This window comes from Oncorhynchus gorbuscha, linkage group LG13 (genome assembly GCF_021184085.1).
Source record: "Oncorhynchus gorbuscha isolate QuinsamMale2020 ecotype Even-year linkage group LG13, OgorEven_v1.0, whole genome shotgun sequence".
Lineage (NCBI taxonomy): Eukaryota > Metazoa > Chordata > Actinopteri > Salmoniformes > Salmonidae > Oncorhynchus > Oncorhynchus gorbuscha.
In genome coordinates, this window is record NC_060185.1 from 45968649 (window position 1) to 45990646 (window position 21998).

General features: G+C 43.5%; 1 protein-coding gene and 1 long non-coding RNA gene across 5 annotated transcripts; one reads left to right on the top strand and one right to left on the bottom strand.

Annotated features, from left to right (window-relative positions):
- The first annotated feature begins 506 nt into the window (after positions 1 to 506).
- On the top strand, positions 507 to 8693 carry LOC123993008. 4 transcript variants are annotated; one of them, XR_006831343.1, is made up of 7 exons: positions 2369 to 2917; positions 3774 to 3875; positions 4299 to 4372; positions 4643 to 4715; positions 4829 to 4881; positions 7915 to 8087; positions 8353 to 8693. It is a non-coding gene; the product is annotated as an uncharacterized LOC123993008 (long non-coding RNA). The 4 variants fall into 4 exon arrangements; XR_006831344.1 differs by lacking the exons at positions 2369 to 2917; positions 7915 to 8087 and adding an exon at positions 507 to 2359; XR_006831341.1 differs by having other exon boundaries at positions 7915 to 8693.
- Positions 8694 to 9916: 1223 nt separating this feature from the next.
- LOC123993005 (A-kinase anchor protein 12-like) lies at positions 9917 to 21472 on the bottom strand. Its single transcript, XM_046294734.1, has 3 exons — positions 21308 to 21472; positions 11625 to 13460; positions 9917 to 10610 (listed from the first exon to the last, which is right to left on the bottom strand). Exons 2-3 carry the CDS (start codon positions 13267 to 13269, stop codon positions 10588 to 10590), a joined length of 1668 nt encoding a protein of 555 aa, XP_046150690.1. The 5' UTR covers positions 13270 to 13460; positions 21308 to 21472; the 3' UTR covers positions 9917 to 10587.
- Positions 21473 to 21998: the final 526 nt, after the last annotated feature.

Consider the following 21998-nt stretch of genomic DNA (forward strand, 5'->3'; position numbering starts at 1 on the left):
TAAACAAACAGTGTGATTTCGATACACCGGCACACTATTTCTTTAATTGCCGTTCTTCATTTCTTGTACCGCAGGGACAACATTTGTTCAGCTAGCTATTTCCTAATGCCTGGCTGTCTTAGACGTAGAGATCCTATATTGTAGCTCTATGCTCCTAGACTCCCCAGCATCACTTTGATGCAATGGCTCAGACCTGGGAGGATGGCCTTACATGTTCATCATCCCACATCAAAGAGATCAAGGAGAAGAGCAGCACCGCCACTGACTCTGTCCCACCACAGAACTGGGACATCCAACATAACAAGGTCCACCGATCACATGAAACCTGTGTCCAATACACTGAAACTGCATTAACGAATAGGCTAATATTATTATGTCCTTCACCCCCTGCAGTGGAAGTCAGTAGGAACAGGAACCCTTTGACTACATCTGTTTCAGAATGACTTATGATCGTAAGTCAAATCTGCCGCGGTAAGTTGTCTACATGGAAAACAGTCTACGTTACAGCTTCATTACATGTAGTATAATGAACACAAGTAGCTTCTAAGGTGTGGTCCTATAGGACATACTCTCTATCTTACCGGACAATACAGACTCTCTAGTTCCTTGCCAGCTCACCTAACTGTCCCTTTTGCAGTTCTACATGGTGATGTGTGTCATCTATGTGTTGCTGGGCCTGCGCTGTGGCCTTGGCTGTCAGTCTGCTACTGGAGAGAGCTGCTCGGGATCCAGACCTAGATCGGCGGGGTCATCTTCCTGGGCATGCTGGAGAAGGCCGTGTACTATGCCGAGTTCCAGAGCATCCGCTATGACGGCCTCTCCGCTCAGGAGGGGGAGAGACAAGAACCTTACAGAAAAGCCACTTGATTTCACTTATGAAATTTCACCTGAAATTCACGTGATCACTTGAGAAACACGTTTTTGTCTGTAATTGGTCTTTTAAGGAAATCAACATGGGGTTTAAGTGGTCATATTTGGTGGACACCCCTAAACACACATTTTCAGCCAATTTTGTTTTTCTACCTAAATCTTCCTGGTGGGCAAGGTTGGAATTGGGTAAAAGATAGTTGCTCCTAGTGTGGTGCTAAATGTGCAGTTGTACTCCATTTTAATCATCTTTATATGTGTGCTGTGTCCTCCAACAGTCCAGGGGGCAGTAGTGTTTGTGGAGATCCTTTCAGCAGTGCGGACCCTGGCCCGTGTGCTCGTCATCATCGCTAGTCTTGGTTATGGAATTGTCAAGGGAGTCAGTCCCTTCATAAGAGGTCACATTGTTAAGACAGTGGAGAGTTTTAAACTCTATTTCCAATTCTGTCCCTCTCTGTCTCTGTCTCTCTGACTCTGTCTGTCTGTCGCTCTCTCTCTCTCTGCCTGCCTGTCTCTCTCTCTCTCTCTGCCTGCCTGTCTCTCTCTCTCCGTAGGCCAAGGCTCAGTGCATTGATATACAGGGTGGTTGGGGTGGGACTGCTCATTTTAGTTTTATTTTTACCTTTATTTTGACCTTATATTCTCCGTTGTCGAGGGAATCCTGAGGGTCAATTCGGGTAAGTCTGGTCTCTGTCCTCTCCTTTCTGATCAATATACTACCTCGATATTCCTCCAAAATATATTGTCCACCTAACAAGACTATTAAAACATTTTGATACGTTTTTGATACGGAACTAAACTAAACAATGCCATGATGCTCTTTGTAGAATATCTTCATCTTTGGCCAAAGGATGCCAGGAATCTTGTGTGTGTGTAGTAGTACCGTCATTCCACTGTCAGTGTTTGCCTGTCTTTCTCACAGGGTCAGGGGGCAGTAGCAGACTACTGTGTGACATTATTCTGGCGTTCACTGACTCGTGCGTTGTGTGGTGGATATCCTTTTGGAGTGGTCAGACATTAGAGGCCATCAGTCTGCCTGTCTGTCAGTCAGCGTGTTAATCTAGTTGTCACTGTATGCAGTTAGTCTGTCAGTATTAAGAACTATTTTATTTTTCTCCCTCCTGGGCATGTTTGTCTTGAGCTGATCTCCTCATCCCTTTTACCAGTGTCTCTCATAACTTCTCCAACAAGTTTGATTCCAACCCTCTTTGAGTGGCAGTTTGGTTCTAACCCTCTTTGAGTGGCAGTTTGGTTATACACGGGTCCTCTTGGTGTGTATCTGTCTATCAACATGGCTGCCTGAAGAGTATGTGATAATTTCCCCTCACTCCCTCTGTCACTCCCTCTGTCACTCCCTCCCTTTCTCCTTGCCCCTCTGTGCTTGTATCCGTTCCCCTTCCTCTCTGTCCCTTTCAGGCTGAAGCTGATCTGGTGCCGCTTGCTGCCATTCCGTTGGCTGTGCTCGACTCTACCCTCTGCTGGTGGATATCCTGTACTGTACTTCCCTTCACATCTCACTTTCTCTCCCTCCCCCCCTCCCCTTCGACTTCATATTCCAACGCTCTCACTTCCTGAAATCCCTGTGTGCCGACAGTGCCTTGGTGGTGGTTGGTGTTGGCACTTCTCCCTCTATTTCCGCCTGCCTTCGCCTTTGTCTCAGAGAAGGGAATAACCCAGAAGGGAATATTTCTAGAAAATATCCTCCGCCTCACAAAAACAAATGTAGACATCAGCCATAGTCACGTGGATTAATGACATGTTTAATTACAGGGCCACTTATAGCAAGGCTATCAAGAACTTTATTTTTCTCCTGCAGTTTGACAGGACAGTATTTTAGTGGATTCAGTTAGTTAACCAATTAGCCAGAAAACCAGTTAGTATAGCGATGACTAAGACCATACCAGGTTTTCCAGCCGTGCTTAACCTGGCCATGGGGGGCAGAGGGAAGTTCAACTCCCCCTGAGTGATGAGAAAATGGCTGAAAACCCTCAGAGACTTACACCCTGATTAGCTTGGGTTTACGTTCAAGTATATCAGCTCAGTTGACAAGGTAGGCAAACTCTTCGGTGTTGGTTATGTTGAAAGTCAATGGAAGAAGACTGGTATTATTGGGTTAACTGTTTCTGTTGAGAATTGTATTTCAAACGGTGGGCTGTTTGTTACCCGGGTGTGTCCTGGGGTTATGTTGGGAGTCCTTGACAGCCAATCAAATCTTTATCAGCCTGGCCCAGACCATGAAGCTCCTTCGCCTCCGAAGAAACGTGGTCAAGCTCTCCCTGTATCGCCACTTTACCAACACCCTCATATTCACCGTTATTGGCGAGGAGCTGTCTACGGCTGTGCTACTGCAACCACTTAACAGAGACATTTCATACATAGTGTACTATACACCTTGGTGTGCCCATGATTACAAGCATTCACTAATCTAACATATTTGACCTGTCACTGTTCTACTCTGCAGCCTCAGTAATTTTCATTATCTGGATGATGAAGACCTTCAATGTTTCAAAGTGCCAGTCAGCGAGTAGTGTTTGTTTATTACGTTACGCAACTTTTTAAGCCACAGGTGTCCAAACACGTGCGTGTGGTTTGAGTAAAAATAATAATAATCGAACTCAATATACTTTAAAATGTCTAAAACCAAATCGAAACTGTAGAAATGATAATGAACCCACATTCATAGTTTCTTGACTGTTTCCAGCGTGCTAACAAATGAAAAGCTAGACAGTCAGAGAGCATCGGAAATAACATTTTCTTGCCAATTTTGACGTCGAGGAAATATAACCAATTTTCCGCACACACACACAGTTGACCTCTAGTGAACTGGTATTTGGCATTCGATATATTATCTTTCACATTCTCTTCCTCTCCCGTCTCTCTTATTCACTCTCTTTGTATCTCTCCAGGACTGGAGGGAGCTGTGGATAGACTGCTTCCTGGCGGTTCCTCTTCCCCACCATCCTTCAGGTCATCATGTTTCTGTGGAGGCCGTCTGCCAACAACCAGAGGTAAGAGGTCACGGCTAAACAGTTCAACACAAGGCCAAAACCCTCTCAACCAAAGTCATGTTTGTTTTTTAATCTAGGGATTGGGTTACTGGCTAGGATCTTTCAGTATGTCAACAGAGACATCTGTGGCAAAGTTAGGGTCAATTCAGGACATAGAATTGCACTTGTATGGAGAAATCCCATGTCCAAGTCAACTCAAATTGAATTGAGATGGCACTGAGCCTAAGTGGGCCACGTTCAGTAGGCAAATGTTGTCGACCGTTGCCGATAGGAATCGCATGAATAGAGCCGACGTGATCCCTTAGTCTGTATGTCAGAGAAGATTGATTGTTCCACATAGACATATGCTATCTGAACGTTCCACAACATTGTGTCATGTTGAACGTGCCCCTGATCTGTGATGTCATGTCCTGTTCCCCTTAGATACACCTTCAGCCCCCTAGTGGACGAGGAGCGTGACGACGAGGCAAAGGAACAGCTGATGAATGATACATTTGGTAAGAGTCACTGCTGTTTTGGTATTTCAGTCATAGGAACACAAGTTGATACTGCATATGGTTCACTGGAGGATGAAATACAATAACTTACCCGGTCTTGATAGGTAGCTAGACCTCTTTGGCCTAGTTGTCACACGCCCATAGTGTGTTGATAGTCTATGGGATGAATGTACCTTGGTTCTCTCTCCAAGCAGCCATTTTTGATAGAACGTAATTGACTCAGCCAACATACGGTAATTATATCTGTGTTTCTGATCCTATCCTATTTAGTGTACTTCCAGAGGGCGTGAAGACGAGGGGTCTGAAGTCCAAGACATGTGGAACAGCCAAGCCGAACAAAGTGGTAAGAGCCTCCTCCATAGCACAGCGATACCACCCATACTAAGAATATAGGCTATAAATTACATTTTCTGGCTCAGAGAAGTTGTCTTGGTGATAGGATTTTTTTTTTTCCAGGATGAGGATCTGAAATGGGTGGAAGAGAATATCCCAACTTCAATGGCAGATGTGTAAGTGCGAACGAAATTGAAGTTATGGCAACGTTGTAAAAATTAACCATGATTGACAGTGATAATATAATCACTTTGACTAAAAGTGTATTACAGGGTGGTTATTACATAGTAAGAACATTGAAACTCTCAACTTAATTAAATCAGTTTTCAGTCTGTGATGATGTGTGAAACAATTTATTTATTATTATTTTATTTTTTTAACCTTTATTTAACCAGGTAGGCTAGTTGACAACAAGTTCTCATTTGCAACTGCGACCTGGCCAAGATAAAGCATAGCAGTGTGAACAGACAACATAGAGTTACACATGGAGTAAACAATTAACAAGTCAATAACACAGTAGAAAAAAAGGGGAGTCTATATACATTGTGTGCAAAAGGCATGAGGAGGTAGGCGAATAATTACAATTTTGCAGATTAACACTGAAGTGATACATGATCAGATGGTCATGTACAGGTAGAGATATTGGTGTGCAAAAGAGCAGAAAGGTAAATAAATAAAAACAGTATGGGGATGAGGTAGGTGAAAATGGGTGGGCTATTTACCAATAGACTATGTACAGCTGCAGCGATCGGTTAGCTGCTCAGATAGCAGATGTTTGAAGTTGGTGAGGGAGATAAAAGTCTCCAACTTCAGCGATTTTTGCAATTCGTTCCAGTCACAGGCAGCAGAGTACTGGAACGAAAGGCGGCCAAATGAGGTGTTGGCTTTAGGGATGATCAGTGAGATACACCTGCTGGAGCGCGTGCTACGGATGGGTGCTGCCATCGTGACCAGTGAACTGAGATAAGGCGGAGCTTTACCTAGCAGGGACTTGTAGATGACCTGGAGCCAGTGGGTCTGGCGACGAATATGTAGCGAGGGCCAGCCGACTAGAGCATACAAGTCGCAGTGGTGGGTGGTATAAGGTGCTTTAGTGACAAAACGGATGGCAATGTGATAAACTGCATCCAGTTTGCTGAGTAGAGTGTTGGAAGCAATTTTGTAGATGACATCGCCAAAGTCGAGGATCAGTTGGATAGTCAGTTTTACTAGGGTAAGTTTGGTGGCGTGAGTGAAGGAGGCTTTGTTGCGGAATAGAAAGCCGACTCTTGATTTGATTTTCGATTGGAGATGTTTGATATGAGTCTGGAAGGAGAGTTTACAGTCTAGCCAGACACCTAGGTACTTATAGATGTCCACATATTCAAGGTCGGAACCATCCAGGGTGGTGATGCTGGTCAGGGATGCGGGTGCAGGCAGCGAACGGTTGAAAAGCCATGCCAGCGTAGCCATACTAGCGTTTAAGAGCAGTTGGAGGCCACAGAAGGAGTGTTGTATGGCATTGAAGCTCGTTTGGAGGTTAGATAGCACAGTGTCCAAGGACGGGCCGGAAGTATATAGAATGGTGTCGTCTGCGTAGAGGTGGATCAGGGAATCGCCCGCAGCAAGAGGAAAAGAGTCGGCCCGAGAATTGAACTCTGTGGCACCCCCATAGAGACTGCCAGAGGACCGGACAGCATGCCCTCCGATTTGACACACTGAACTCTGTCTGCAAAGTAATTGGTGAACCAGGCAAGGCAGTCATCCGAAAAACCGAGGCTACTGAGTCTGCCGATAAGAATATGGTGATTGACAGAGTCGAAAGCCTTGGCAAGGTCGATGAAGACGGCTGCACAGTACTGTCTTTTATCGATGGCAGTTTAGTACCTTGAGCGTGGCTGAGGTGCACCCGTGACCGGCTCGGAAACCAGATTGCACAGCGGAGAAGGTACGGTGGGATTCGAGATGGTCAGTGACCTGTTTGTTGACTTGGCTTTTGAAGACCTTAGATAGGCAGGGCAGGATGGATATAGGTCTGTAACAGTTTGGGTCCAGGGTGTCTCCCCCTTTGAAGAGGGGGATGACTGCGGCTGCTTTCCAATCCTTGGGGAACTCAGACGATATGAAAGAGAGGTTGAACAGGCTGGTAATAGGGGTTGCGACAATGGCGGCGGATAGTTTCAGAAATAGAGGGTCCAGATTGTCAAGCCCAGCTGATTTATACGGGTCCAGGTTTTGCAGGAACATCTGCCATCTGGATTTGGGTAAAGGAGAACCTGGAGAGGCTTAGGCGAGTAGCTGGGGGGGGGGGGCTGTTGGCCGAGGTTGGAGTAGCCAGGCGGAAGGCATGGCCAGCCGTTGATAAATGCTTGTTGAAGTTTTCGATAATCATGGATTTATCGGTGGTGCCCGTGTTACCTAGCCTCAGTGCAGTGGGCAGCTGGGAGGAGGTGCTCTTGTTCTCCATGGACTTCACAGTGTCCCAGAACTTTTTGGAGTTGGAGCTACGGGATGCAAACTTCTGCCTGAAGAAGCTGGCCTTAGCTTTCCTGACTGACTGCGTGTATTGGTTCCTGACTTCCCTGAACAGTTGCATATCGCGGGGACTATTCGATGCTATTGCAGTCCGCCACAGGATGTTTTTGTGCTGGTCGAGGCTCAGTCAGGTCTGGAGTGAACCAGACCTGACTGTTCTTAGTTCTGCATTTTTTGAACGAAGCATGCTTATCTAAAATGGTGAGGAAGTTACTTTTAAAGAATGACCAGGCATCCTCAACTGACGGGATGAGGTCAATGTCCTTCCAGGATACCCGGGCCAGGTCGATTAGAAAGGCCTGCTCACAGAAGTGTTTTAGGGAGCGTTTGACAGTGATGAGGGGTGGTCGTTTGACTGCGGCTCCGTAGCGGATACAGGCAATGAGGCAGTGATCGCTGAGATCCTGGTTGAAGACAGCGGAGGTGTATTTGGAGGGCCAGTTGGTCAGGATGACGTCTATGAGGGTGCCCTTGTTTACAGAGTTAGGGTTGTACCTGGTGGGTTCCTTGGTGATTTGTGTGAGATTGAGGGCATCTAGCTTAGATTGTAGGACTGCCGGGGTGTTAAGCATATCCCAGTTTAGGTCACCTAACAGAACAAACTCTGAAGCTCTGCACAGAAAGGATAGTTGAGAAGACAACTGTAATCCAGTTCAGCTGTAAATCAAGCCAACATGTTTTCCTTTCTGTCCCAGTGCACTGCCCCCTCTACTGGACTGACGAGTTAAGACAAGGTGTTATTCCTGGTGTGAACAGCAGGTGGTGCAAGCTCCATGCTTATTAAAGAGCAGTAGCTCGTCGGGTTTACATCAGCTAGTTTATCCCTCCCAGTTTTCTTGCTGGTTTGAACAATGAGAGGGTGTGGAAGGTTGGTAGCTTTTTCATTTTTTTTACAACCCCACATCAAATAAAGTCATTAGGATTGTCAATGCAAGGGATATCTGTAAGATATATTTTTTACTTCAAAATGTGAATATACTTGTATGGAAAGGGTCGTCGGTAGATCAGATCGCATGTATCTTTTCTATTAAAGCTTTTGTGAAGATCGATTGACTTCAATGTCCATCTTTGTTTTTCAGTCCACCATGTCGCCTTTGGAAAGTCATTCCAACTATGCTTTTATTTACCCACAGGGGACCATGACTAGCAATTTTGAGATGTCTAAAATGGAATAGACAGAGGGAGACGATGTGCACTGCAGACAGAGACCGTGCGTTGGACAACCCTATGTCTGTATATGAAGGATATTATCCCGTATGAGCTTTGTAAGCAGCGGTTGTAAATACGATGGGATAAACTATGACGTAATGAGCTCACTATTTTAATTTTATTTTTGAATGCCTGCTTATTTATATTTTTGTGGGTATCTGGTTTCTTTTTTTTTAGATTCTTTACTACAAATTGTATCTTGCCTTTCACTGTTTACATAGGTAATGTGCGGGAATGTGATTAAATGTGTTTTTCTTGTCCAGTATGCAGTCTTGCACTTGGCCCAGCACAATCATACACACTCCCCTACAAATCTCCCCACACACAGACTCGTTATTTTTCTTCTGATCTCTGACTGTCCCTCTCTCGCTTTCTCTCACTCACTGTTATACACAGACACACTGCACCACAGTCCCAGGTTCACCATTTTCTTTCATTTTTCTACACAAGTGGCCATTAGTGACATTCCACTGATCTGTGTATCATACAATAGCCTTTTTAAAGAGTGACTGTTTATCTAAGCGGGTGAAATGCTCCAGACATTATAGTCAATACACAGTGACCTGCCTGAGGACAGAGCACCATCACTGCGTGGGTCAGAATTGATTTATTGTGTCTGTTCCCACTGATAACCACCAACTATCTGGTCAACACATCCAACAACGAGACCCCTGGGGTGTTTAGCTTACAGCTTCCACTTAGTATTTCCAACAATATTGTATTACAGTTGTGCGATATTGCAAAAAACAAATACCTTTTAAGTCCTATTGTGAGCTACTGTTTGTTCCTAAAAATGAACTGCTGACACACATACGAAAACAACGCCGCCTTTATTTGTCCTAATTGATTTGTCATTTGGCAGAACAACAGGAATGTAATGACTATGTAATGATCGTGTCATGAACACCTTTAGATGGTTGAAGTCCACATTCCTGGGATGGCTGTGGCTTGTGGGTAACATCCCATTTCAGTGCTGCCAACCCTGTATTTGCCTGTCACTGCAGGTTATCACTTCATGCCCATTTTGTGTCCTATTTCTTTTAGCTAGCCTATAACGTTACATAACACGTATCTATTATGTTGGGTTAATATCTGTTATAATATGCTCTTACAGTCTGTCATCTCCATAATAACTTAATCCCAGAGATTTAGTTTTAACAGACAACAGTATGGTGGTGATTTCATGTATCGTGCCGTATCAAGTGTATTTACCAGAATGGTAACAGACATGTCCCTCAACTGCCAGGGCAGTGACACCGACTATAGCAGACATGTTTATCTGCAACAGGATGTCATTTACTCTGAAGGAGCTCACCTGTTGACGCAATTCATTGTGAAATGGAAGTACTCCAGATAATGCATACTGCACAAATCTGCCATTATGTAAAAGGATGTAGGATTATCAAAATAGAGATTAATGACCAATAGCATTTCCAGAATGCCTTCCTACACACAGTACGTCAAACATTTTATGCATAAATAGCCTCCACAATTACGTTTTTTTTAGTTGTTCGATTTGAATCTTTATTGTTCTAGTTTTTGACAATTTCCTAGCGAACACGTGACACCATTGATCAACAAAACATATCAACGGCAGATCAATCTGCGTTACAGTGAGAAGATGTGTTTAGAAAAAAAAACATTTTGACTTCATATTTTATGGTGGTTTATTCATGTACACAACAGTCTAAAAACAACACAGAAAGAGATTAAAACACATTACTTAATTAAGGAATCCACATTGGGGGGTGTGGGGGGCAGTCTTTAGGGCAATCATTTCAAATGTGCACTTTGAAATATCTATTGACAAAACTACAAACAAAAATGGCAATTGATATAAAACTAAGTATTTTTGATCCTGGAATGAGAGATCATAGAGATTAACATTTGACAAGGATGGAATGTCTTCCCTTCTGCTGACAATATAAAATCTCACTAGTAGAGGACAAGCAAAACATTTACATTGATCATGGAATGGTAAGCAAGAACTGTGCTGATTGATGACTGATTTATTGCTTTTGAGTATTTTTTCATCTATATGGATTGCATCGCTCTCACCATGAAGAATCGTGGCGAAAAACATGTGATTACTCCGTTGGGGGGGGTCAAAGCTCCTTGCTGAACGAATCCCATGCAGATCTAATCCTCTTTGTGTGTCGTCACACGTTTCCCGCCTTTTTCTCTGGTGAATGATAACAGAAAAAAAATGTAATGTATTAAAATATACATTTAAATCAGAACATTCATAGAAAACATTTTAATTGGTCTTTGTGAAGTGTTAGTATTACTCAAAGACTATTGGACAGATTCACAGGACATTCGACTTACTCCTTACGGTGAATCACAATATTGTAGACATGGCCCCTGACTGAACTGTGAATCGAACATGCAGGAAAAACTACTTTCATCGATAAACTGGTACCCCAGGGAGAAAGGTGCTAAATCTTGTTCCTAGACAGCCCAAGTGACACTTTGATTTAACTACTAATCCTTTGATTGACTAAATGTTATTGATGTTCTTTGACCCTCTTTCCCTACAATAATGAAGTGACCCTGTTATACACAGTGACCTGTCTATTGTGTGCTGTGACATGGATACCAATGAGTAACCGTTTGGTTCAGTGGTTTTTTTCCCTGACTATTTACATGCTTCATGTTACCTACTGCAGCGTTGAGTGTCCTTAAAGGGATTTCAAAGTGTTGCATCAAAGTAGGTGAACGGCTTCCAGTATCACATAACTACACTACGCTTCCACTTAAAGCTTCACCCAGCACCATATTTGTAAACGCTCAATGACGAAAACTGAGGTCAATATCACATGACCTTTTCTTGAACAGTTAGAAAATGAGAAGAACTTTCTGGACATCGGTCAAAAGTGTTCCCACTATTGGCACAATGAGAACACTTTTGACCATTGTCCAGAAAGTTCTTCTCATTTTCTAACTGTCCAGTGGCCGCTGACATAATTGTCTGTATGGTGGATGCAGCAGCCTCATAGAACATCCTCTTCCGCGCTTCCTCTTGGTCACGTGGCTCAGCGTTGGCCTCCCCTGACTCAGAATGGGACCCTCCATTTTGAGGAATCCCCACCCCCCTCTCAAAGCTAGTCCCTAGTTCTAATTTGGCCTGTCATCATGTTAGCTCTATTTTTCTGGAGGTCACCATCACCACAGTCTATTTCTACTGCAAACTCACCAATTTGGGCAACTGCATTTCCTGTACCGAGGTTCAGCATCTTCGCGTCCTTCATGGAGTTTGTGTTTTCTTGTTTGGCCTCGTCTGTTGGTCCGTCTTTCTTCGGGGTCGTTTCATGATTGTGTATGGCGTCTTCTTCAGGCGTGCCGTTCGTGCACCCATTCTCACGGTTGATTTTCACCTCTGCCACGGGCTCTGCTGGTGCTGCGGGCTTAGCCGAGTTGGCCTTCTCTGGCTCAGGACCAGACAGTGTGCTCGTTGTGGGCTCCTTTGCCTCTCCGTCGGCGGCTGTGTGCTCATTGACCACCTGAACCTCGTTGCTCTCGCCCTGGGCAGCGTCTGCTTCTCCCTGCCGGCTGTCAGACGTGCCAGCTGGGGCAGCCGCGCCCTCTGTGTTCTTCGCCTCCCCGTCTTCTGCCTCCTCACCCTCTTTCGGAGCTCCGTCTCCCTGGTCCACGCTGGTGCTTTTCCCCTTTCTCATGATGAAGTTTTTCAGCGAAACGGCACGGTTGAAGTGCGTTCGCTTGGTCTTGGCCGACTTGGCCTGCTCTTTGCCTGCCTCTTCCATCTGCTCGGCCAGTTCAGATGCGGCAGCACCTTCCTCCTCCCCGCTGGCAGCCACCGTGTCTGCTGACCTCTTGGACTTGGGGATCACGCGTTTCTTGAAGGAGGTCCAGATCTCATCTGCGTGTTGGTTCATTGATTTGTGTGGGGCGGCGGTGGCTCCTTTCTCCTCCTCTCCGTCTGTGTTGGTCTTCTCCTGTGTTTCACCGTCTACCTGTGCCTTGGCTTCGTCTGTTTCAGGCGCAGCCGCTTCATCGTTCTCTGTGGGGTTTTCCTCCCCTTCCGCCTTCTCGCTCTTATCGGCTTTGCTGATGCCTACGACTGATGGGTCTCTCTTCAGCCCCTGGAATGTCCATGACCTTTTCAGTTTCCACCCTTTCTGGCCACTGGATTCTGAAGCCTTGGAGTCCAGTGTACTTGTGTCACCAGGTGTGCCCCCAGATGCACCCTCGCTGCCCTCAGCGTCCTTAGACTCTTCTGTGCTCTTCTTGTGACTCTTCTGGGCCATAAGCTTCTTGAAGGAATGCCAGCGTTTCATGTGTTTGGTCGCTGCACTAGAGGCAGGCTTCTCTGACTCTTCTGCTGCTGGGGCATCTTCTAATATGTCCACTGTGGCATTGAGGGCCTCAGGGTCCTCTAACCTGTCCAAGGATTTGGATCGGACCTTCACCTGGTTCTCCGGCACTTTCTCATTGGCCTGGTCCTCTGCCGCTGCCTCTGTGCCATTGGCTGCCGGCTCTTCTGCTTGGGCAGAGGCCTTTTTCTGCTCTGGGTTGCCCTCTCCATTAGCCTCCACAGCCTCAGTGCTCTGCTCCTTCTTCTTCTTCCCTCCCATGACTTTTCCCAGTCCACTCTTATTCAGGAAGGAAGAGAAAATATTCTCAGAGGCCTGTTTAGCTTTGCCATCGGCCGGCTGCTCTATGCTCTCTGTGGTCTCTCCGGCAGGTTGTACCTCTTCGGGTGGAGACGTGACAGCCTCTGTGACAGTGTCTGGATTTGTGGGCTCCACCTCTGTTTTGGTCTCGGTGGTGGTGGTGCCGTCTTCCTGTACAGGCGCTGCACATGCATCTGTCGCCGCCATATCCGCAAAAAGTTGTCTGTGTCGTTATATCCCCTCTTTTTCTTCAGGAGTTCAGGTTAGTTCTGTTTGTGCTTGAATGGACTGAGTTCATTGATCACGAGCTGACACGTATGGCAGTATTCCCATCCAACTTCCCTTCGGAGAGGAGGACCTCTGCATCATATTCCGTGGTGAGAATGGGGGCCACGAACCTGGTGGAAATGAAATGAGAAATGATTCAATGTATGAATCAACAAGACAGATAGTCCAATTACTTAGTCTAGGGTACTCCAGACAGAGCAGATGCAATACACACGGCATCTCTAAAACAGAAAAGCTCTGCTCAAAAGGATTTAAAGTCAATGCATCCAAACACAAGCCAACATAATGTAACGTGACAAATTCTATGTGAGAGGTGATGGGTAATTTGAAGAATGTGGAAATGACATGTATGGCCCAGAGCAGTCAGAGGGGAATAAACACAGGGCATAACATGCCCCAGATAATCTCATGCTGCCACAAGGGTTTGACTCCTGTCACCTAGAGGCTAGAGAGCATTGCTGTTTAGAAAGTGGATCAGTGGTTTTGTTTAGTATTCAGCACCATTTGAAGGGTTTATGTCTGGGCTTTAGTATCCAGGAAAAACAAGCTGACATTCTAGATAGTACGCTTACACAATAAAATGCAATGACAGCAGAGTGAAAATCTAAAATCTTCAGCAAATCTCCATAATGGAAAATGAGAAAGAAAAAGGCGTAGCTAATTTTTAAATGTCTATTGCTTGAAGAGATAAAATGTCTGATTCCAAAGTAAAAGCCACCTTGATAAATGTCTTTATATGGGAAAGTGTTTATAAATGCATCATAACATCATTACAAGGTTATAGGCAAAACAGAAACTAACAAATAAATGCCCTATTTTCTCTGGCCATGATTTTCTATAGACTCCGACCCCCTTATAATAGACATCTCTTCACCCACAGACAACCCCTTTATCTCATATTGTGTTTTGGAGCACTGCCCTTGTTTTCCAGTCTGCATTGGGTTATTTTGCAACGTAGCAATGTCATCCATGGTTAAACTATCTTTATAGATTAATACCGATTTCACGTTATCTCCGAATCATCCATCTGAGAATTTGAAATAGATTCTCTCTCCAATCTAAAACACCAGAGGTGCACCTTATGATGTCGGCTAGTCATACTTTGGCATATTCGATGATTCAAACGGTCCCTGTGACTGCATGTGACGTCAAATGAATACAGCAACATACATTGTAATACAATGTTCTTGTATTTCGAGAAAGGAGCACGATACCAATAACACATTTTAATCTGATTTCCCTGTTAGGTTACTACTGCGTGCAAATGTGCGTCTGTGGAGGGAGTGGAGACCACGCTTGCATGTCCTGCCACAAGGACAATCGCGCGCTTTAGCCTTTTTGTCTGGTTTTCATCCGAGTACTCTATTCCCCCTTTGTTATGTTAAACCGGCAGTGAGAGCGAGGGGGTTTAAGATGCCCCTGCGAATGAGTTTAGCTGTGAGCTCCAATCATGCGCTGCAGAAATAGAACATAATTTTAATGAGGGAGAGACCAACAGCGTGAGCAACAATAGGGGCCTCGGCAGTTCGCATTCAGAATAAAGGTACCCCATTGAAACTAATGCAAATAGATAACAAAATAGTGGAATCATGCCACAATTGGACTAGATTTTTCTGGGCGAATGTTGTTACATAAAGTCAACAAAGGACAATTATTAGTTTACCCCCCCCCCAAAAAAAAAAAATATATATATTGTAATTGCACTGCATAGCCTACTCATCAATGTTGTAAAAAAAAAAAAAGAAAAAAGTACTACTTAGTGGCAGAATTTAACTTTTTGGGCGACCTGACCAAATTCACATAGAAATGTGAGTTATAGATCTATCATTCTACTTGAAGGCAAGTTTAAGAAGCAGTATATTTGTTCTATGTGCCCTATTTCTATGCTTCCCGTTTTCAAGTTTTGTTTTTGCATATTTTACTTTCAGTTTTGTACACTAACTTCAAATGGCTCAAACAAAAATGTTTTTTGTTATGGAAAAAATATTCCACAGATGGTACAATGATTCTCTACACTACATATACTTGCTCAAACAAAAATAGCTTAGGTTATGGGAAAAAAATATTCACAGATGGTACAATGATTCTCTACATTTTGTCACGTAAACTCAAATTAGGTGAACTGTTAAGAGTTTTAGCAACCAGGAAATGGCAGAGGGATTTCTTTATAGTGTAACTAACTAAGTAGGGAAAGAGGGATACCTAGTCAGTTGTACAACTAAATGCATTCAACTGAAATGTGTCTTCCGCATTTAACCCAACCCCTCTGAATCAGAGAGGTGCAGGGGCTGCCTTAAATCGATATCCACGGAGCTTGGGGAACAGTGGGTTAACTGTCCCACTGGATGTCAAGGTGAATGCAGAACAACATAGTGTTTATTTTTATTTTACCTTATCAGCTCTGGGATTCGATCCAGCAACCTTTCGGTAACTGGCCAAACACTCCTACCCTCCAGGCCACCTGCCGCCCCATGTAGGCTTTGGGGTATTTGTACTTTACTATTTACTCGGGATGCACCAATATTACAATTTTGGCCGATACCAATATCCAATATATTTTTTTTGGCAAGTAGCTCACAGATGTGCATTTCAACTAGAGGTCGACCAATTAATCAGAATGGCCGATTAATTAGGGCCGATTTCAAGTTTTCATAACAATCGGTAATCAGCATTTTTGGACACCGATTATATTGCACTCCACGAGGAGACTGCATGGCAGGCTGACTACCTTTTACACGAGTGCAGCAAGAGCCAAGGTAAGTTGCTAGCTAGCATTAAACTGAACTTATAAAAACAACCACTAGTTAACTACACATGGTTGATGATATTACTAGTTTATCTAGCTTGTCCTGCGTTGCATATAATCGATGCGGTACCTGTTAATTTATCATCGAATCACAGCCTATTTCGCCAAACAGGTAATGATTTAATGAGCGCATTCGCGAAACAAAAGCACTGTCGTTGCACCAATGTGTACGTAAACATAAACATCAATGCCTTTCTTAAAATCAATACACATATATATATTTTAAAACCTCCATATTTAGTTAATATTGCCTGCTAACATGAATTTCTTTTAGCTAGGGAAATTGTGTCACTTCTCTTGCGTTCTGTGCAAGCAGAGTCAGGGTATATGCAGCAGTTTGGGCCGCCTGGCTCGTTGCGAACTTTGTGAAGACCATTTCTTCCTAACAAAGACCGTAATTAATTTGCCGGGATTGTACATAATTATGACATAATGTTGAAGATTGTACAATGTAACAGCAATATTTAGACTTAGGGATGTCACCCGTTAGATAAAATACGGAACGGTTCCGTATATCACTGAAAGAATAAACATTTGGGTTTTGAAATTATAGCTTCCGGATTTTACCATATTAATGACCTTAGGCTCATATTTCTGTGTGTTATATTATAATCTATGATTGGATATAACAGTATGACTGAGTGGTGGTAGGCAGCAGCAGGCTCGTAAGCATTAATTCAAACACCACTTTCCTGCATTTACCAGTAGCTCTTCGCTGTGCTTCAAGCATTGCGCTGTTTATGACTTCAAGCCTATAAACTCCCAGGACTAGGCTGGCAATACTATAGTGCCTATAAGAACATCCAATAGTCAAATGTATATGAAATACAAATGGTATAGAGAGAAATAGTCCTATAATTCCTATAATAACTACAACCTAGAATCTCTTACCTGGGAATATTGAAGACTCGTGTTAAAAGGAACCACCAGCTTTCATATGTTCTCATGTTCTGAGCAAGGAACTTAAACGTTAGCTTTTTTACATGGCACATATTGCACTTTTACGTCCTTCTCCAACACTTTTATTGATGTATTAAGTTAAAATAAAAGTGTTAATTCAGTATTGTTGTAATTGTCATTATTACTTTGTACTTTATATATATATATATAATTGGCCAATACATTTTTTGATCCTCCAATAATCGGTATCGGTGTTGAAAAATCATAATCGTCGACCTCTAATTTCAACAATACTGTGTAACTCCGGTAGGGCAACATCTGAAAAATAGCGCCTACTTGGTTAGTGTGTACTGGGGCTCGAGGTGCTTGACCAGTCAGCGAAAGCCAACATCATCCACGACAGAGAACAGTTGATTGTCAAGGGCAATGAAAATCCATCATCTTGACAATGGATTTTGCCTTTGAGTTGTCTCGCTGAATTTTTTTACTCTTTCAAATGACTGCTCGACTTGAACTTGTTTAGTTGTTGGAAGTATCCGCTTAGTAATTTTCTGCTTTTGTTCTGTGTAGCGCTGTATTTTCCGTGGCGTCATTACGTCATCTACCTACGTTATATAGGTGCGCACGTCAGCATTGACATTGGTTTTGCACATCGGTGTTAACCTAGACAATCGGCCAATGTCGATGTTGGCATTTTTAGCTAATATCGGCCCGATTCCGATATGCTCACCGATATATCGTGCATCCCTACAATTTACTTTTAGTCCACTATATTCCTAAAGAAAACATGTACTTTGTACTCCCATGTATTTTCCCTGACACCAAATAGTGTGTTTGTAAATGATGTCTGAGTGTTGGAGTGTGCCCTTGTACGGCCGTTAAAAAAAAGCCATTTGTGCCGGATGTTTTGATTAATATACTGAACAAAAATATAAACACACATGTAAAGTGGAGATCCCATGTTCCATGAGCTGAAATAAGATGGCATATATTTTCCAAAAAAGCTTATTTCTCTCACATTTTGAGAATACATTTGTTTCCATCCCTGTTAGTGAGCATTTCTCATTTGCCAAGATAATCCATCCACCTGACAGGTGTGGTATATCAAGAAGCTGATCAAACAGCATGATCATTACACAACTGCAGCTTGTGCTGGGGGACAATAAAAGGCCACTCTAAAATGTGAAGTTTTGTCACACAACACAATGCCACAAGTTGAGGGAGCGTGCAATTGGCATGCTGACTGCAGTAATGTCCTCAAGAGCTGTTGCCAGATAATTTAACGTGCATTCCTCTACCAAAGGTTGTATTTGAGAATTTGGCAGTACGTCCAACCGGCCTCACAACCGCAGACCAAGTGTAACCATGCCAGCCCAGGACCTCCACATTCGGCTTCTTCATCTGCTGGATCGTCTGAGATCAGCCACCCGGACAGCTGATGAAACTGTGGGTTTGCACAACCGAAGAATTTCTGCACAATCTGTCAGAAACCGTCTCAGGGAAGCTCAATGGGCCGACTTCAATGGGCAAATGCTCACCTTTGTAGAAGTGTGCTCTTCATGGAGAACTCCCATTTTGTACTGGGCAGATGGCAGACAGAGTGTATGCACTCGTGTGGACGAGCAGTTTGCTGATGTCAACATTTTGAACAGAGTGACCCATTGTGGGGTTATGGTATGGGCATGCATAAGCTACGGACAACGAACACAATTGCATTTTATCGATGGCAATTTGAATGCACAGAGATACCGTGACGAGATCCTGAGGCTCATTGTCATGCCATTCATCAGCCTCCATTACCTCATGTTCCAGCATGATAATGCACGGCCCCATGTCGCAAAAATCTGTACACAATTCCTGGAAGCAGAAAATGTCCCAGTTCCTCCACGGCCTGCATACTCACCAGGCATGTCACCCATTGAGCATGTTTGGGATGCTCTGGATCAACGTGTACGACAGCGTGTTCCAGTTCCCGCCAATATCCAGCAACTTTGCACAGCCAAATGTGTCACGCTGCATGAAGCAAATGGGGGGTCACACAATTTTTATCCACACCCCCTACCTTTTTTTAAGGCATCGTCCAACAGATGCATATCTGTATTCCCAGTCATTTGAAAACCTTACGATAAGGCCTAATGAATTTATTTACATTGACTGACTTGCATAAACAATGCAAAAAAGCTAAAAGTAACCCAAGCATAAACAATGCAAAAAAGCTCAATGTAACCCAAGGTTACTCATTAGGTACAAAACTAGGAAACAAAACAAGCTACCCTGCTCCTAAATCCATGGCACACCAGCCCCGTAACTCAGTAAAACACTTGAAATTGTTGCATGTTGCTTTTACATTTTTGTTCAGGATATAAGGAATTTTACTCAAGTATGAAAATATTCTAGTTTTTCCACCACTGATATTTATATATGCACTGCACAACCTAAGGATTCCGAATCCATTAAATTGGGTATCGGCCTACCCAGTGACACACACACACAGAACACAACTCTGTGGAGTTTACACAAATATTAGCGTCTTAGCTCTTATTTGACTGGGGAAAATCACCTCCCCAGTTAGTCTATCATGCGTATTGAAACTCATATTGCACTCTACAGCCTAACCCAGCGTTTCTCAAACTCGGTAACCCAAAGGTTGCACATCTTGGTTTTGGCCGTAACACTAGACAGCTGATTCAAATTATCAAAGCTTCGTGATTAGTTGAATCAGCTGTGTTGTACTAGGGCAAAAACCAAAACGTGCACCCATTGGGATCCTGAGGAACGAGTTTGGGAAACCCTGGCCTAACCTATGGATTGTGCACCCATAAAATGTATCAGCCTACTCAGTGACACCCACAGAACAAAAATCTGTAGAGTTTACACACATATTAGCGTCTCAGTACACACATATTAGCATCTTTTGCGCAATACAAGCCAAGTTGGGATGTTCTACAGTCAAAGTCCCACAATAAGAGCTAAGATGACAATATTTGTGTACAATCTACAGAGTTATGTTCTGTGGGTGTCACTGGGCATGCTGTTACCCCATTTCATGGGTGCACAATCCATAGATTAAGCTGTTCAGTGCATATTAGTTGAATGTAGCTCAATTGTGGCAGGATTCCACTATTTGTATACATTTCAATTAGGGGACTTTTATTTTGAAAGCAAACCGCCGATTCCACTGTTGTTGCTCACGCTAATGTTTTTCACGACACACTGGTGAAAAAGCCAATGCATATGCTTGAGACAGCAGGTGCCCGTGCTTTTCAAACGCTCATTTGCATTGCTAATGTAACAAAGCCACAAGCCCAGTTTTGTGTAGGCTAGCCTAAAATAAACGTCTTCCGAATTATTTTAAACTTATGTTTTCCTCTAGAAATGTTTGGGCTATTGCCTATGTAAGGGAATTCAACCCGTTAATTTAACTACAACCACAGAAATTATTTCAAGTTGTAGCCTAGACGCATTCCGAACAATAGATGGGCTGGCCTATTGAGAAAGCTGTCCCGCGTTATAACGCGTAAATGCATCATCACTGGCAAAAGTCATGTCGAGGGAAAAAAATGCTTTGTAGCCATCTTTTCGATGAATGAGTCAATATTACATTCATATAATCCTGGAATCAACACATGCGTGATTCGTAATATGAAATCCTCACTGATAAAAAAAAACAACAGCGCCACATTCCCATCAAATCCAGCGCTTGTCTATTGACTAGGCTACACATTCTCTTATAATGTTTTCCCTCTCGTGAGAGATCACATTTGTAAAACGGAATTAAGGTCCTACTTGGCCCCGTTAAAATTCACACTTGAATGCCCTTAAATTATAACGTGTAAGGAGGCAGTCTGGCGAATGGGAGTGGAAGTTGATTTAATGAGGAGCCTCAGGTCCTCAGACACCAAAGTACGTTTTGGAGCGCACAATTGTCTTCCCAAACAAGTGCCTATCGAACCAAAGCAATGCCAGAAAAAGACAAACATTTAATGTATGTAGGCTATCCAGAGTTGCGATGCACCGAGCGCGCACGTATCACCCATCAACAGCCTGTTCATAGTCCCTCAACGTTGAGATCCTCCAACAAAAACCAAGCTTTGCTGCCCATCCAAGATCTTCATCATCAATAGCCATATTGTATGACTATAAAGGTTAATTAAACGGTAAATGTAAATCACATAAATTAATCATCATATGCATTTAATAGCTTATTTAACAAACAGGCTACAAGAAAAAATACGAATAATCTCTGCAAACCTTGTTTCGTGTGGCTAAATCCGTTTCTGTGTGCGGGAGAAAGGTAATAAACTGCTCCAGACGGGAAAAGACACAAACTAAATCCCTGCTCGCATCCTCATGCCTTGAAGCAGCCAACCCAGTGTGGAGAATTGCGCGGGGACGTGAGGGTCGCGTTGGTATTAACAGACGCGCAGCTGCGGCTCCGCAAATACAGACCATCTATCTCACCCGTTGCCCTTAGCAACCACGGAGATCACCCACCCCACCCCCACTACTAAGCGGGTTAATTTTAGTAATTTAACCTTTATTTAACTAGGCAAGAGGGTTAGAGTACGGTTCGGATTTATTTCCCCTCAGTAATTTGCCCAGTTAGAGCGAAGAGCCACTTGCATTTGATATGCATACAATTGTGCGATTTAAAGCGCAAAATCGTGTAATCTTAGGACAGGTTATCCTCCCATGTGCTCCCATTCCCATAATTTTGGTATGCAGCCAACCGTTGCTTTGTATCTTAGTCTTGAACTCATGTGACTTGGGAACAATGGCCCTTCAAGCACATGAAGAACAATTGACACCTCGAGTGGATGAACTGTCCATTGAAAAGTCAATTCATTTAATCAATCACAATGTCCACCACCAATTAAATACACAGAGGAAAAGCCCTTTTATTACACGATTTGTCTTCTTCTGGAAACCATCTCTTGATTCC

Coding starts and splice junctions, on each gene's coding strand:
- LOC123993005 (XM_046294734.1), bottom strand. CDS start 13,269: ATGGCGGCGACAGATGCATGTGCAGCGCCTGTACAGGAAGACGGCACC. Junction 10,611..11,624: donor AAATGCAGTTGCCCAAATTG/GTGAGTTTGCAG, acceptor ATCATTCACCAG/AGAAAAAGGCGGGAAACGTG.